Genomic DNA, 13,540 nt, shown 5'->3' on the forward strand with positions numbered 1-13,540 from the left:
TATATATATGCGATATATATCTAGATATTCAAAGAAATGCAGACAAACTTTACACAACAACTTCGTGTTAACTAAGGTTACTCTTTTTTTTCTTCAGCTGAATTATGGCTCAGATGCAGTCACTGGCAGATGAATGAGCTAAACAGACTATATGGAGAAGATGGAACTAGCCTTGTGGGTTACTGACAACACACACAAAAAGTCGTAACAGTGTTCACTCTCCGCTACTCAACTTCCTGTTGCTAATGCTAATGCTAATGCTAAAGGTTGTTGGGAAACTGGCTGATTTGAAAGTACATCTGACTGTGCAGGTATCAGCTTTACCGTCAAATTGCTCTGAGCAAGCTAGCTCTTGATTACGGATTCACAAACGCATCTCTGGTAGCATCATTTAGGCACCTATCATGTTGACATCGTTACTGGGACACAGAGAATGAATCCTGACCACCTGTGAGGCCACATGTCTGACAATTCCATCTAGTCCCCCCCCCCCCCCAAAATGCTACAATCTTATAGTGTCTTCATAGTTGCAGCAGACTAGGTCAAGGCTACATTCTGTCTTATGGGGGGGGGGGGGGGGGAGGCTGCCAATGACGTTAGGTAGTTGAAAACATTTGGCTTGTACCCAGTATAATACAGCACAGTGCTTACATTTTGTCAAAATTTAAACATTTGTCTCAGTTTATAACAACACTCTAGTAAAATAACCTTTTAAAATATAAAATGCATGAACTGTTGGTGTGCAGGTAATGTATTGCTCAAGAGGGTCATGAATGGGGGAGTACCTGTGGTATCAATGAAACAGCATTGTATGTAAGCTCCGCTGAAGTTTGGCACAGTATAAGATCAGTCACAGTCGACTTACCCTGTTGTCAAGAATACAAACACGGTAAAACACAGACACAGAACATCAAATATGAGTTCGAGAGGGTGAATGGGGAAAACCGAGAGAGCTAGCTACTATTCTATTCTCCCTAAACGTGAAACATAGAACGTACACAACTATGACCCTCAGATTTCACAGGCCTGTGAGGTGTAAACCGTTCGGTAAAGGAACGTTGGAGGTTAATGTTTCAGGGATGTGAGTCAAATGTTCCTGCATTGGAGCCCTCAGTAGGGAGGCCTATGAACGAGTACCTGAGCCCTCATGAACAAATATAACTGAACAATAACAACCACTTCACTTCAAGACCCAAAGACACGGCCGTGTCAGGAGGACGACCCCCATTTCGGAGATCCCACTTCTGACACCAATTTCAGTTTACCAACAACACATGTAGTCGTACAGATACTCTGACCAGAATGAAGAGAGCCCCAGTAAACATGACATTGCTGTGCACTCCCTCTGACTGGACAATGGGGGTTGTGCAAGAGTTACAGGGGGCTGAGATACAAAACTGCGGTTGCCAAACAGTCATGACCCAAGGTTGTCTGAATAGGTCGGTGTTTCCTACCCAGGTAGGTGTCTATGATTCGCCTCACACCTCGCTCTCCACACTGGAGAAGTGTGCGGACCCCCTCCGTGAGCAGAGGCTCTTGGCCTTGAGGGGCAGGTGAGGTGACTGTAACCTTTGGGGCTGGGGCACTGAGCGCAGTCTCTGGTACAGGAGTTTGGCACTAGCAGAAGCCATAGAAGACGGCTGGGGGGCGCCTGGGGTGGAGGATACTACAGAGGGAGACGAGACCGAAGAGGAGGAGTTGGGAGGAAGGATGTGGATGGGATGGGATGAGGAGGGAGGGGCAGGAAGGGCTGGGAGTGTTGGTGGAGGGAGGGAGGGGATGAGGGCCTGCGATGTAGAAGGCTGCCGAATGCGGTCTGTCCTCTGGATGCTGAGGTTGGACTGGCTTCCCGATTTGGGTTGATTCTGGGTCCGGTCGGGTTTGAAGGAATGCCGTTTGGAATTGGCGCTAGTCACAAAGCTTTGACAGTGTAGAAATAGTTCCTCCTGGCTAGGAGAGCTCACCATGGCCAACTTAGAGTGAGCGTGTTGATGTTCGAGGGCAGATTGGCAGTTGCAAGCCACATCACCTCGCCCTTTGTCCTTGTCCTTCCGTTTCTCTTTCTTCTCCTCCTTCACGGGAAGCTTGTCCACGGACCAGTATCTTCGAGGAGCTGGTGGTGTCAATGGAGGTGGAGGCCACTGTGTACCACCTATCCTCCCTGAACCCCAGCCACCTTCCCCTGCTCCCCCTGCTCCGCCCCATCCCTCCCCACGGCCCAATAACGAGCCATCCCTACTGTTTATGCTGCCGGCTTTTTCTCTGGCGGGATAAGTGCCGAAAAACCAACCTCCCCCTCCTATTCCCCCAACCGCTCTACCCTCATGACCCTCCCAGTACCTTTCGAACTTTCCAAATTCTCCCGAGGAGCCGTCGTCGTCTGAGTAGATGCCCACCATCTTATCACTTTCCCTTTCGGACTCTGATGCGGTCCTTCGTCGTCTCTCGTGTCTCTTCTCTTGCTCCACTTTTCTCCGTTCCTCCTCGGAATCTTCATCATCATCTTCGGAATCCCACTCATGAAACGACAAACCTTCTTTGGAGTGAACCTCCACTCTCTCGTTCCTGCCCAACAGGGGGCGCGTCTCCCCTTCTTTCCCTAGGGCCTCTCTATCTGAACCCTTACTCCTGCGCCTGGACGAGAGAGGGATCAGTGGCAGAAATGCAGATGAAGGAATCTCTGACGATGGGTTTCCCGCTCCCCAGAATTTGACAGCGGTTGAGGGTTTTCTGGGGCTCTGGTACTGCTTGCTGGAACTGGAAGGCCTACCTGCATGCCTGTGGCGAGAGTAAGGACTTCTGTGCCTTTCCTTGCCTCTAGTGTCCTCTCCATCATCTATTTCCTTGTCCTCGCTATCTCTCCTGTCTTCATCCCTTGGAATATCCCATCCGTAACTTCTGATAAAACCTTCACTCTTTTTCCTCATAGAGTCACGCCTCAGAGCCGGGTAGGAGGAGTAGGCCTCTTGCGTTATCGCTTTGAGCTGCCCTCTCTGTTCACCACCTCCCTCCTCGTGCTCTGATCGCTTGCCCCGATCTCTTCTCTTCACCTTCTCCTCTTTCTTCTTCTTCTTCACTTTATGCCGCTTGCGCTCCCGCTCTCTCTCCTTCTCCTCTCTCTTTTTTTTCTTCCGGCCTTTCTTCCTTCTCTTTCTCTCCCTTTCTCTGTCTTTGTGATGCCGTTTCTCCTCCTTCCCCTCGGCCCTGGTTCCTGTTCCTCTAAGTCTTTCTCTCTCGCCCCAGGAGGTCCACCACTCCTGCAGCTGGGCTAGCTGGCTCCCAGCCCTCTCTCTCTCATACTGTAGACGAGGCTTGCGGGGTGGTACAGGCGGAGGGGGTGGACTGCAAGGCAGTGAGCGAGAGGACATGCGTCGGGATTTGCCCTTTCTCCGTCCTAGCAGGAGGCTAGACTCCTCTATCAGCTCATCAGAGTCATAAACGTCCTCGACATCCCTACTGCCAGCCCTGTACTTAAAACTCTGGGACGATGTGTATGTGATGGTGGAGGATGAGGGTGAGTTGGACCGTGAGAGGGAGACGGAGGATGAGGACGAGGATGAACTGGATGAGGTGGAGGAGCAGGAGCTGGAGGTGTAGAGGGCGGAATGAGAGGGAGTGGTAGGGGTAGTGAGGGCAGGGGACGCGACAGGGACAGGCAATGGGAGTAGGGGAGGGCGACGGCCTCGCCTGCCACCTCCATCCCTTGCTCCGTACCGCCCTCCCCCTCTTCTCCCCAAGGGGAGGATGTTCTCATACAGAGGCCCCCCGGAGCCCTTTCTTTTCGGGAGGCTGCCTCTTCTCCAAAATGGCGGTGGATGTGGGGATGAGGGGAGCGGTAGAGCGGGCTTGGACATTAAGTGCCCAGTGGGCGGTCCTTTAGAAGGTAGTCTAGGCATTCCTGAGGACTTTGTCCCCCTCTGGTTCGTTTTGGGGGTTTGAGAGCCACCTGTTTGTGGGTCAGCATTTGCCCCTAAGCCCTCTGGATCGATCGGGCCATAGTATCGCTTGTATTCATCCAGACTCCCGTCCCTTCCACTGGCTCCCCCAGCCCAATGAGGGGGCAAGCCCTGTTGAAACTGTGCCATGTCTGGGATCCCACCGCTGCCACCAATCGGCTTGTCCGTGCTGGGCTTGGGACGGTTCCAGCGGTCTACCACAGCCAATCTGCGGTCATGGCGAGGCAGAAAAGTGGAGCACGGCATGGGACCCTCCAAAAGGGGACTGTTTGATGGCCCAAGGGCCATTGCAGAGTACCCAGTAGTTGGAGGAGATCCAGCAGGAAGCATGCTGTATGCTTGCTGCTGCTGCTGCTGCTGCTGCTGCTGCTGCTGCTCATGCTGCTGCTCATGCTGCTGTTGCTGCTGGTGATGATGCCTCTGCTGCTGCTGCACCATGGCAAGAGTAGTGTTACAGGTTACAGCCGCTGAGATGTGGGATTGGGGTGGAGGTGGCATTGTGGGAACACTCTGATATAGGGGAAGTGTGTTTCTGAGGCCTCCAGAGACGGTTTCATCTTCAAACTTGCAGCAACTGTACATACCCTGTGTAGACATAGAAGGGGAAGCTAGTTAGGATACAGCTAGCAAACTCCACATCCCAGTATCCCTAGATGAGAACATTGATACTGAAAGTCGCGCAAGTCTCGTAAAGTCTCGTAAAACTAGGCTACATATGTACATAAGTTGTGGCAGAAATGTAGCAGAAATGTGTCCCCATAGAGGTCTGCATACACTTACCTCAGTGTCTGCAATTACGGTGCACTCAAGCTCAGTTCAACTGCTCTTTCTAAATGACCCCCTAGTGTGCTGCGCACTCTGGAGCTCCTAGTGCAGTGGTCAAACAGTAAGTCAGAACTGACTCTTTAAAAGAGAATCATTTGTCCTTTCTTTCCTCTCTAGCATAAAATGTGACGTGCAATGAATATGGCGGATGCCACTCTGTGCAATCTCGCTCTGCTCTGTACTCTCGGAGAGGAGGCAACTGACCACAAAATACTAATGAGGGCGGAGGAGGAACTTGTGACAGTTCTAATGCAGGTAATTTACAGCCTGAAAAGACTGATAGGCTACCATTATTGGTTAAGTGTGTTGTATGGTGGGGCCATGTAAATCATAACAGCCTTGTCACCTTTACTTGAAGAAGAATCATTCAATACCAATATGTCTTATTGAAAGTCAAGAGTCATCCCACTAAATCTCATTTATCAGGAGGACAGAAATCTGATGGACATGGATCAACATTGCCCGTTGAGCACGTGAATCAACATTCGGTGAAATTGAAAGCGGGAGTCACAGTCGGAGAGATCCCGGAACGTCGACGTAGAACGCAGCAGTAAGAAAACACAACGTCCTCTGAAATCTTGGAGAAAACTGGGTCACTTTTAAAACGAGGTACAAACATAGCCTGTGATGTGTTGATGCACCAAGCCCTTTCCCTTTCACCACCACCAGGGGGCATCACTACCACCACCACCACCACTACCACCACCAGGGGGCATCACTACTACCACTATAAATCAGTCAGTAACTCACCCTGCTGAGGGCCAATAGGAAGTCCATGCCACCGGAGCGGCCCAGGCAGTGCCTGATCTTCCAGTACACCAGGTGCTCCCAGGCGAAAACCAGCAGACTGAGCCCCATAGCCACCAGCAGCATGTAGAAGACCCCCGCCATGTTGTCGATGTCCAGCTTGGAGCTCATCACCTCAATCTTGTCGTTGTGACAGATCCCCGAGAGCCACAGGCGCTCGAGCATGTCGATCTCATCTGACGGTGGGAGAAGAGGAGATGGGAGAGAAATAAAAAAACTACAAGGAGGGATTATCTGCCGTTGTTATGGGACAGGCATTGTTTTATACCTTAAGGGGGAAGCTAGGAAGGTAATAGTTGAGAGGTCAGGAGGAAGAGGGGTGAAAGTGTGTCTGGCTCAGAGGTGTTGTATGATGGAAAAATGAAAGCTGAAAATTGAGAAAATAGTGTGTGTGGGGGGGGGGCGAGAATGTGAGAGAGTAAGCCTGTGTATGTGTGTAAGAGAGAGGGGGGAAGCCGGAGGAAAGAGGGAGAGAGAGAAGCTGCATAGCTTTGATGGAAGTTGGAAATGGCCTGGATACAGAGTCTCCCGTGTTAAGAGTGACCTCGACAGATGAAAGGTGGCGGACACTAATAGGACTCCCAGCACAAACCATTAGTTCCATTTATCAAAAACAACTGTTACACTGTGAAGGAAAAATTTAGGAAAACCCAGAGTTTGTGCTCAGCGGAGAGCAGACAACATGTATTGAAATGACAGCCACGTCTGACGGCTAAAGCACCCTGCATTGTAAGAGTAGCTACCAAAAGTGTGTTTTAAAATCCCTGGTCATCAGAGTTAAAACAGTGAAACATTCAACTATATTAACCTTAGGTTAACTGCCCTGTGTTGGAAATCCCATTGTAAAGCCCAAACTACATGGATTAGAAAAACATGAATTAACCATGTTGACTGGAATGTCATAATCCACTCCAATAAAACAAAATAAAAGGGAATCTACCTAACAAAAATATTCTTCCAAGAATGTGTAGTTAAGAACTCACAGTCAGGAGTTAAAGTGATCTCTCTGATTACATTTTTACATTGACATTTTAGTCATTTAGCGGATACTCTTATCCAGAGTGATTTACAGTCATTGCATTCATCTTAAAATAGCTAGGTGGGACAACCACAGTCATAGTAAGTACATTTTTCCCCCAATAGGATCTATCAGCAAAGTCAGTGGAAAAAGTCAAGTACGAGTGCTAGACCACGAAAGTCACGATACTTCACTGACAACTGTGTTGTTTTTTAAACAATTGATGCTAATTTGCGTGATCATAAACTGTGACAGACTCCTAATCTCATTCATCATATTTCAATAAACCCCCCCCCCCCCCCCGCTCTCTTTCACATTCAACCCTTAATCGTGACCAAACTCAGGGCTTCACATAGAGCTTCTCTGAGCTCAGACAGAGCTGCAACATCCTCAGCACAAGCCGAAGGAATAACACCACCTTCTAATCACAGGACCGGAACAAATGAGTGACAGTCAAATAAAAAAAAGAGTCCCCGATTGTAACATTAGCAATGCAAAGTATGATACAGTACTTGAGAACACATATATGGAATCTTTAAGACCTTTTATGATGTATGGGGGGTGATTGCACAGACCCAGATTAAGCCTAAAGTACTCATGGACTAAAAGGCATGTTAAATAGAGAATCACCATTGAAGTCCGTGTTAAGGCTTAATCTGGGTCACAACCAACCCCAATAAATCCAACATTCAACATGAATTGACTGTCTTGCAGTATGGCAGGCCTCCTGTAAAGACAGAGTATGTAGGACTACTCTAAATCCTACAGGTAACTGCCAAAATAATGGAAACACTTGAGTAAATGAGGGATACAAAGTCTATCGAAAGCAAATGCTTCCACACAGGTGTGGTTCCTGAGTTAATTAAGCAATTAACATCCCATCATGCTTAGGGTCATGCATACAAATGCTGGGCAAACCATTATTTTTTGCCAATATTTTGGCTACCATGACTATGCCCCCATAGGATTAAAATGCCCCCATCCACAGGGCACAAGTGGTCACTGAATGGTTTGTTGAGCATGAAATCGATGTAAACCATATGCCATACCCGTCTCAGACCAGATTTCAACCCATTTGAACACTTATGGGAGATTCTGGAGTGGCGCCTGAGACAGCGTTTTCCACCACCATCAAAAAAACACCAAATTATGGAATTTTTCATGGAAGAATGGTGTCACATCCCTCCAATAGAGTTCCAGACACTTTCAGAATCTCTGCCAAGGTGCATTGAAGCTGTTCTGGCTCGACGTGACCCAACGCCCTATTAAGACACTTTTTGTTTGTGTTTCCTTTAATTTGGCAGTTACCTGTAGTATGTAGGTCTACTGTACAAAGTACAGTATGCAGGACAAACTGTAAAACCGTGAATGTGAACAGCATTCAACTGAATTAAGCAGAAGGTACTGCAGGACAGTGTTTTTTTCTCCTCACTTCAATCCACCACTAAAAGCAGAGACAGATTGATGCTGCCAGCCTGCCACTAACAAGCCAGCACATTTATCAACTTCTCCTGCCTGTCCCCAACCCCTCTCTCCCCCACTCCTTTCTCTCTCCTCACCGTCTCCCACCAGCTGCAGGAGGGCCAAGTCCACGGGGCGTTTCCAGCGGGTGTTCTTATGCAGGGCGATGCCGTAGCCCGTGGTGGCGAACACCTTGCCCGAGCCAATGGTCATCACCTTACAGCCCTCGTCTTTCCTCGCCATGTAGTTTAGCACAGCCGCATCATAGATGAAGGCATCTAGTTTACTGACGGGGAGGGAGGGGGGGAGGGAGGGAGGGGAGAAAGAGAAGAGGGGATGAGGGTGAAATGATAAGTGAGAATGTGAGGTTTAATAACACGGTACGTCAAGTCCGGGTGAGGACTAAGCTTCTGGTGGTCAAGTCGTCTTGGGGAAGTGTCTCTCCTCCGCCTGAGGCGCACAACTTGTTACGTCTACTCTAATGCTTCCAACATGATAAGTGTGTGTGTGTTTTATCTAATGTAAGCATAATTCATACAGTAGTTTGCACTATAAACCCAGCAGAGACATAAACAAACATACAGTAGGACAGGACTGCATGGGGAGATAACTGTTGCTAAGAGGCTGCTATGCTGGGTCATGTTCATTAGGGCACACAACAGAAAACCTATTAAAAAAATGTTTTGCAACGGAAAAAACGAAAATGAGCGTTTCTTATTGGACAAGTCTAGGTAGTCCCTCCATGTTTCAGGCTGTTTTCTTCCGTTTGGTGCCTAATGAACATGTTCCTGGTTGAATGCAATGAAATGAACGGGATGTCATCTTCAGAAACACACAAACTGACCCAGTCTTGAGGTTGTCGATGGCCTCCTCCACGCCTTTCTGGTTGTTGCGGATCATGAAGTTGTGCATGTTGGCGTAGTTGCTGCGGATGTTCTCCTCCGTGCTCCCGTTGGGGACGGTGCCAAATCGGAGTGGGGGGTACTGCTCAGTGGGCTGCTGGAACTGGGGGGATAGAGGGGGAACTAGAGGTCGATGTGGGGATTCAGGGTAAGAGTTGAGTGACAACAGTACATTACAACGTAAATAATGCATGCATAGTGATCTAAGGAAGTTGGACAGTTGGACAATACATCAAGCGACATGTCAACAATCAAAGAACTGTCGAAATGCAAGAACATTCGAAAAGATTGCTGCTCAAATCTCCAAAACCAACTCAACAAGTTGAGCATCTATCTTTTGAGATGTTCTTGTGATTTTTCTCTGCATCTCGTGGTGCTGTCCGGTGTCCACCCAACTTCCTTAGACCTCATTTAAAAACAGTTTCTTCTTCTCCCCCCAAAGAGAACAGAATTCTGCTCTCCTTGCATTTTTATTACAAAGATCTTTAGAAAGGGAGAGAAGTGAGAGGGAGGAACATTAGGGATGGATCAATGCATAAATTGTCATGACAGAAGACATTAGATGGATATTTTTTAATACCACACAAATTACCAAAATAAGTGGCTACTCTGACTGACAAACTGATGATAATCTGGTCTTGAATTCAAACAATCAATAGCCCAGGCCAATGAAGCGACACACGGCTTGTACAATGTTAGGAGGAAATATATATACAGTTGAAGTCGGAAGTTTACCTACACTTAGGTTGGAGTCATTAAAACTTGTTTTTCAACCACTCCACAAATGTATGGTTAACAAACTATAGTTTTGGCAAGTCGGTTAGGACATCTACTTTGTGCATGACACAAGTAATTTTTCCAACAATTGTTTACAGACAGATTATTTCACTTAGAATTCACTGTATCACAATTCCAGTGGGTCAGAAGTTTACATACACTAAGTTGACTGTGCCTTTAAACAGCTTGGAAAATTCCAGAAAATTATGTCATGGCTTTAGAAGCTTCTGATAGGCTAATTGACATCATTTGAGTCAATTGGAGGTGTACCTGTGGATGTATTTCAAGGCCTACCTTCAAACTCAGTGCCTATTTGCTTGACACCATGGGAAAATCAAAAGAAATCAGCCAAGACTTTAGAAAAAAAATGGTAGACCTCCACAAGTCTGGTTCATCCTTGGGAGCAATTTCCAAATGCCTGAAGGTACCATCTGTACAAACAATAGTACGCAAGTATTAACACCATATGACCACACAGGCGTCATACCGCTCAGGAAGGAGACGCGTTCTGTCTCCTAGAGATGAACGTACTTTGGTGCCAAAAGTGCAAATCAATCCCAGAACAACAGCAAAGGACCTTGTGAAGATGCTGGAGGAAACGGGTACAAATATATCTGTATCCACAGTAAAACGAGTCCTATATCGACATAACCTGAAAGGCCGCTCAGCAAGGAAGAAGCCACTGCTACAAAACAGCCATAAAAAAGCCAGACTACCGTTTGCATCTGCACATGGGGACAAAGATCGTACTTTTTGGAGAAATGTCTTCTGCTCTGATGAATCAAAAATAGAACCTTTTGGCCATAATGACCATCGTTATGTTTGGAGGAAAAAGGGGGAGGCTTACAAGCCGAAGAACACCATCCCAACCGTGAAGCACGGGGGTGGCAGCATCATGTTGTGGGGGTGCTTTGCTGCATGAGGGACTAGTGAACTTCACAAAATAGATGGCATCATGGGGAGGGAAAATTATGTGGATATATTGAAGCAACATCTCAAGACATCAGTCAGGAAGTTAAAGCTTGGTTGCAAATGGGTCTTCCAAATGGACAACGACCCCAAGCATACTTCCAAAGTTGTGGCAAAATGGCTTAAGGACAACAAAGTCAAGGTATTGGAATGGCCATCACAAAGCCCTGACCTCAATCCTATAGAACATTTGTGGGCTGAACTGAAAAAGCGTGTGTGAGCAAGGAGGCCGAACAAACCTGAATCAGTTACACCAGCTCTGTCAGGAGGAATGGGCCAAAATTCACCCAACTTATTGTGGGAAGCTTGTGGAAGGCTACCCGAAACGTTTGACCCAAGTTAAACAATTTAAAGGCAATGCTACCAAATAATAATTGAGTGTATGTAGACATCTGACCCACTGGGAATGTGATGAAAGAAATAAAAGCTGAATTAAATCATGCTCTCTACTATTATTCTGACATTTCACATTCTTAAAATAAAATGGTGATCCTAACTGACCTAAGACAGGGAATTTTTACTTGAATTAAATGTCAGGAACTGTGAAAAACTGAGTTTAAATGTATTTGGCGAAGGTGTATGTAAACTTCCGACTTCAACTGTACAGTGTATACACTACATGACCAAAAGTATGTGGATGCTCATCAAACATCTCAATCCAAAATCATGGGCATTAATATGGAATTGGTCTCCCCGTTTGCTGCTTTAACAGCCTCCACTCTTCTGGGAAGGCTTTCCACTCGATGTTGGAACATTGCTGCAGGGATTTGCTTCCATTCAGCCACAAGAGCATTAGTGAGGTCGGTCACTGATGTTGGGCCTGATTAGGCCTGGCTCGCAGGCGGCGTTCCAATTCATCCCAAAGGTGTTCGATGGGGTTGAGGTCAGGGCTCTGCAGGCCAGTCAAGTTCTTCCACACCGAACTCGAAAAAACATTTCTGAATTAACCTCGCTTTGTATACGGGGGCATTGTCATGCTGAAACAGGAAGGGGACATCCCCAAACTGTTGGAAGCAGAGAATCGTTTAGAATGTCATTGTACGCTGTAGCGTTAAGATTTCCCTTCACTGGAACTAAGGGGCCTAGCCCAAACCATGAAAAACAGCCCCAGACCATTATTCCTCATCCACCAAACTTTACAGTTGGTACTATGCATTCGAGCAGATAGCATTCTCCTGGCATCCGGCAAATCCAGATTCGTCCTGTCGGACTGCCATATGGTGAAGAGTGATTCACCACTCTTGAGAATGTGCTTCCACTGCTCCAGAGTCCAGTGGCGGCGAGCTTTACACCAATCCAGCCGACGCTTGGCATTGCTCATGGTGATCTTAGGCCTGACCTGCGGCTGCTCGGTCATAGAAACCCATTCCATGAAGCTCCCGACGAACAGTTATTGTGCTGAGTTGTTTCCTGAGGCAGTTTGGAACTCGATGGTGAGTGTTGCAACCGAGGACAGACAATTTTTACATGCTACACACTTCAGCACTCGGCAGTCCCGTTCTGTGAGCTTGTGTGGTCTACCTCTTCGCGGCTGAGCCGTTGTTGCTCCTAGAAGTTTCCACTTCACAATAACAGCACTTACAGTTGACCGGGAAAGCTCTAGCAGGGCAGAAATTTGACGAACTGACTTGTTGGAAAGGTGGCATTCTGTGACGGTGCCACGTTGAAAGTCACTGAGCTCTTCAGTAAGGCCATTCTACTGCCAATGTTTGTCTATGGAGATTGCATGGTTGTGTGCTTGATTTCATACACCTGTCAGCAACAGATATGGCTGATATAGCTGAATCCACTAATTTGAAGGGGTGTCCACATACTTTTGATATATAGTGTATATACCATTGCCTACAGTAGGCTACATAATAACATTTCCGGTGGGACAATGTCTCACCTAATGATAAAGATGAAGCCATAGCCTACTCACAGTGATGGCCGATGCGCTCATCGTGGCAATAGCCTATCTCATGATGAGCTACTTTGAAAAACAGTGCTGGTGTTCGCAAAGAAAATGGGAGTTGTTGAGAAACATGTGCTTCTATCGGTTGTACTGACAGATTAGACTTTTCAGAAGTACGCATTTGCTTTCCAAACTGTACGTTTTTCCCACAATTGTATTTTGAAATCTTCAAAAGGCAAAACGACAACCGCAAACAACCATAGAAATAGAATCCATAGACGGCATTTCAAGTCTGGACTGGCATCCATTGCTAGAGTACCCATTAGTTTAACAGTCAAATTGCCAGGGTAAGAAGTTATAAAACCTTTCTATGGATTATATGTCTATGGCCACAACGCAACAAGCTGTATATTTGGCACGCATGCTGGCCAAATAGCAGCATTCCCGATTGTAGGCATACCGGTAACTGCCAAAATAAAGGAAACACTTGAGTAAACGAGAGATACAAAGTATATGTTATGGTGTGGGGGTGCATTTTCCTGGCATGGTTTAGGTCCACTTGTATAATTTATGCCAAGGCGCATTGAAGCTGTTCTGACAGCTCTTGGTGGCCCAACACCATTTTCATTAAGACACTTTATGTTGGTGTTTCCTTTATTTTGGCAGATACCTGCATGTGAGTGTGGTAAAAAATAACCCACAATAATTTTTTATTAACTATTGATCCTCTGTGGCAAAATGATGCTCTCTGGTGTGGTGTGATAAAACTATTCAATATTACAAGAAATAATGCAATTTTATTTGTGTTTTTTTTTGCATCTTAAAAAAAAATATATACTAATACTGAACAAAAATATAAACGCAAAGTGCAACAATTTCAACGACTTAACTGAGTTATAGTTCATATAAGGAAATCAGTCAATTGAAATCA

General features: G+C 46.6%; 1 protein-coding gene across 1 annotated transcript in view; it reads right to left on the minus strand.

The window, feature by feature from the left end:
- Positions 1-1,478: 1,478 nt before the first annotated feature.
- The window catches only part of LOC120022348 (glutamate receptor ionotropic, NMDA 2D-like), a 46,289-nt gene continuing 34,227 nt past the window's right edge, over positions 1,479-13,540 (minus strand). The window contains exons 10-14 of the mRNA XM_038966241.1: positions 8,912-9,072; positions 8,166-8,353; positions 5,532-5,764; positions 2,030-4,541; positions 1,479-1,666 (exon numbers count right to left, since the gene is read on the minus strand). Of these exons, the coding sequence (XP_038822169.1) occupies positions 1,479-1,666; positions 2,030-4,541; positions 5,532-5,764; positions 8,166-8,353; positions 8,912-9,072 (3,282 nt within the window). The remainder of the gene's footprint in view (positions 1,667-2,029; positions 4,542-5,531; positions 5,765-8,165; positions 8,354-8,911; positions 9,073-13,540) is intronic.

The sequence above is a fragment of the Salvelinus namaycush genome, chromosome 27 (genome assembly GCF_016432855.1).
Source record: "Salvelinus namaycush isolate Seneca chromosome 27, SaNama_1.0, whole genome shotgun sequence".
Taxonomy (NCBI): domain Eukaryota; kingdom Metazoa; phylum Chordata; class Actinopteri; order Salmoniformes; family Salmonidae; genus Salvelinus; species Salvelinus namaycush.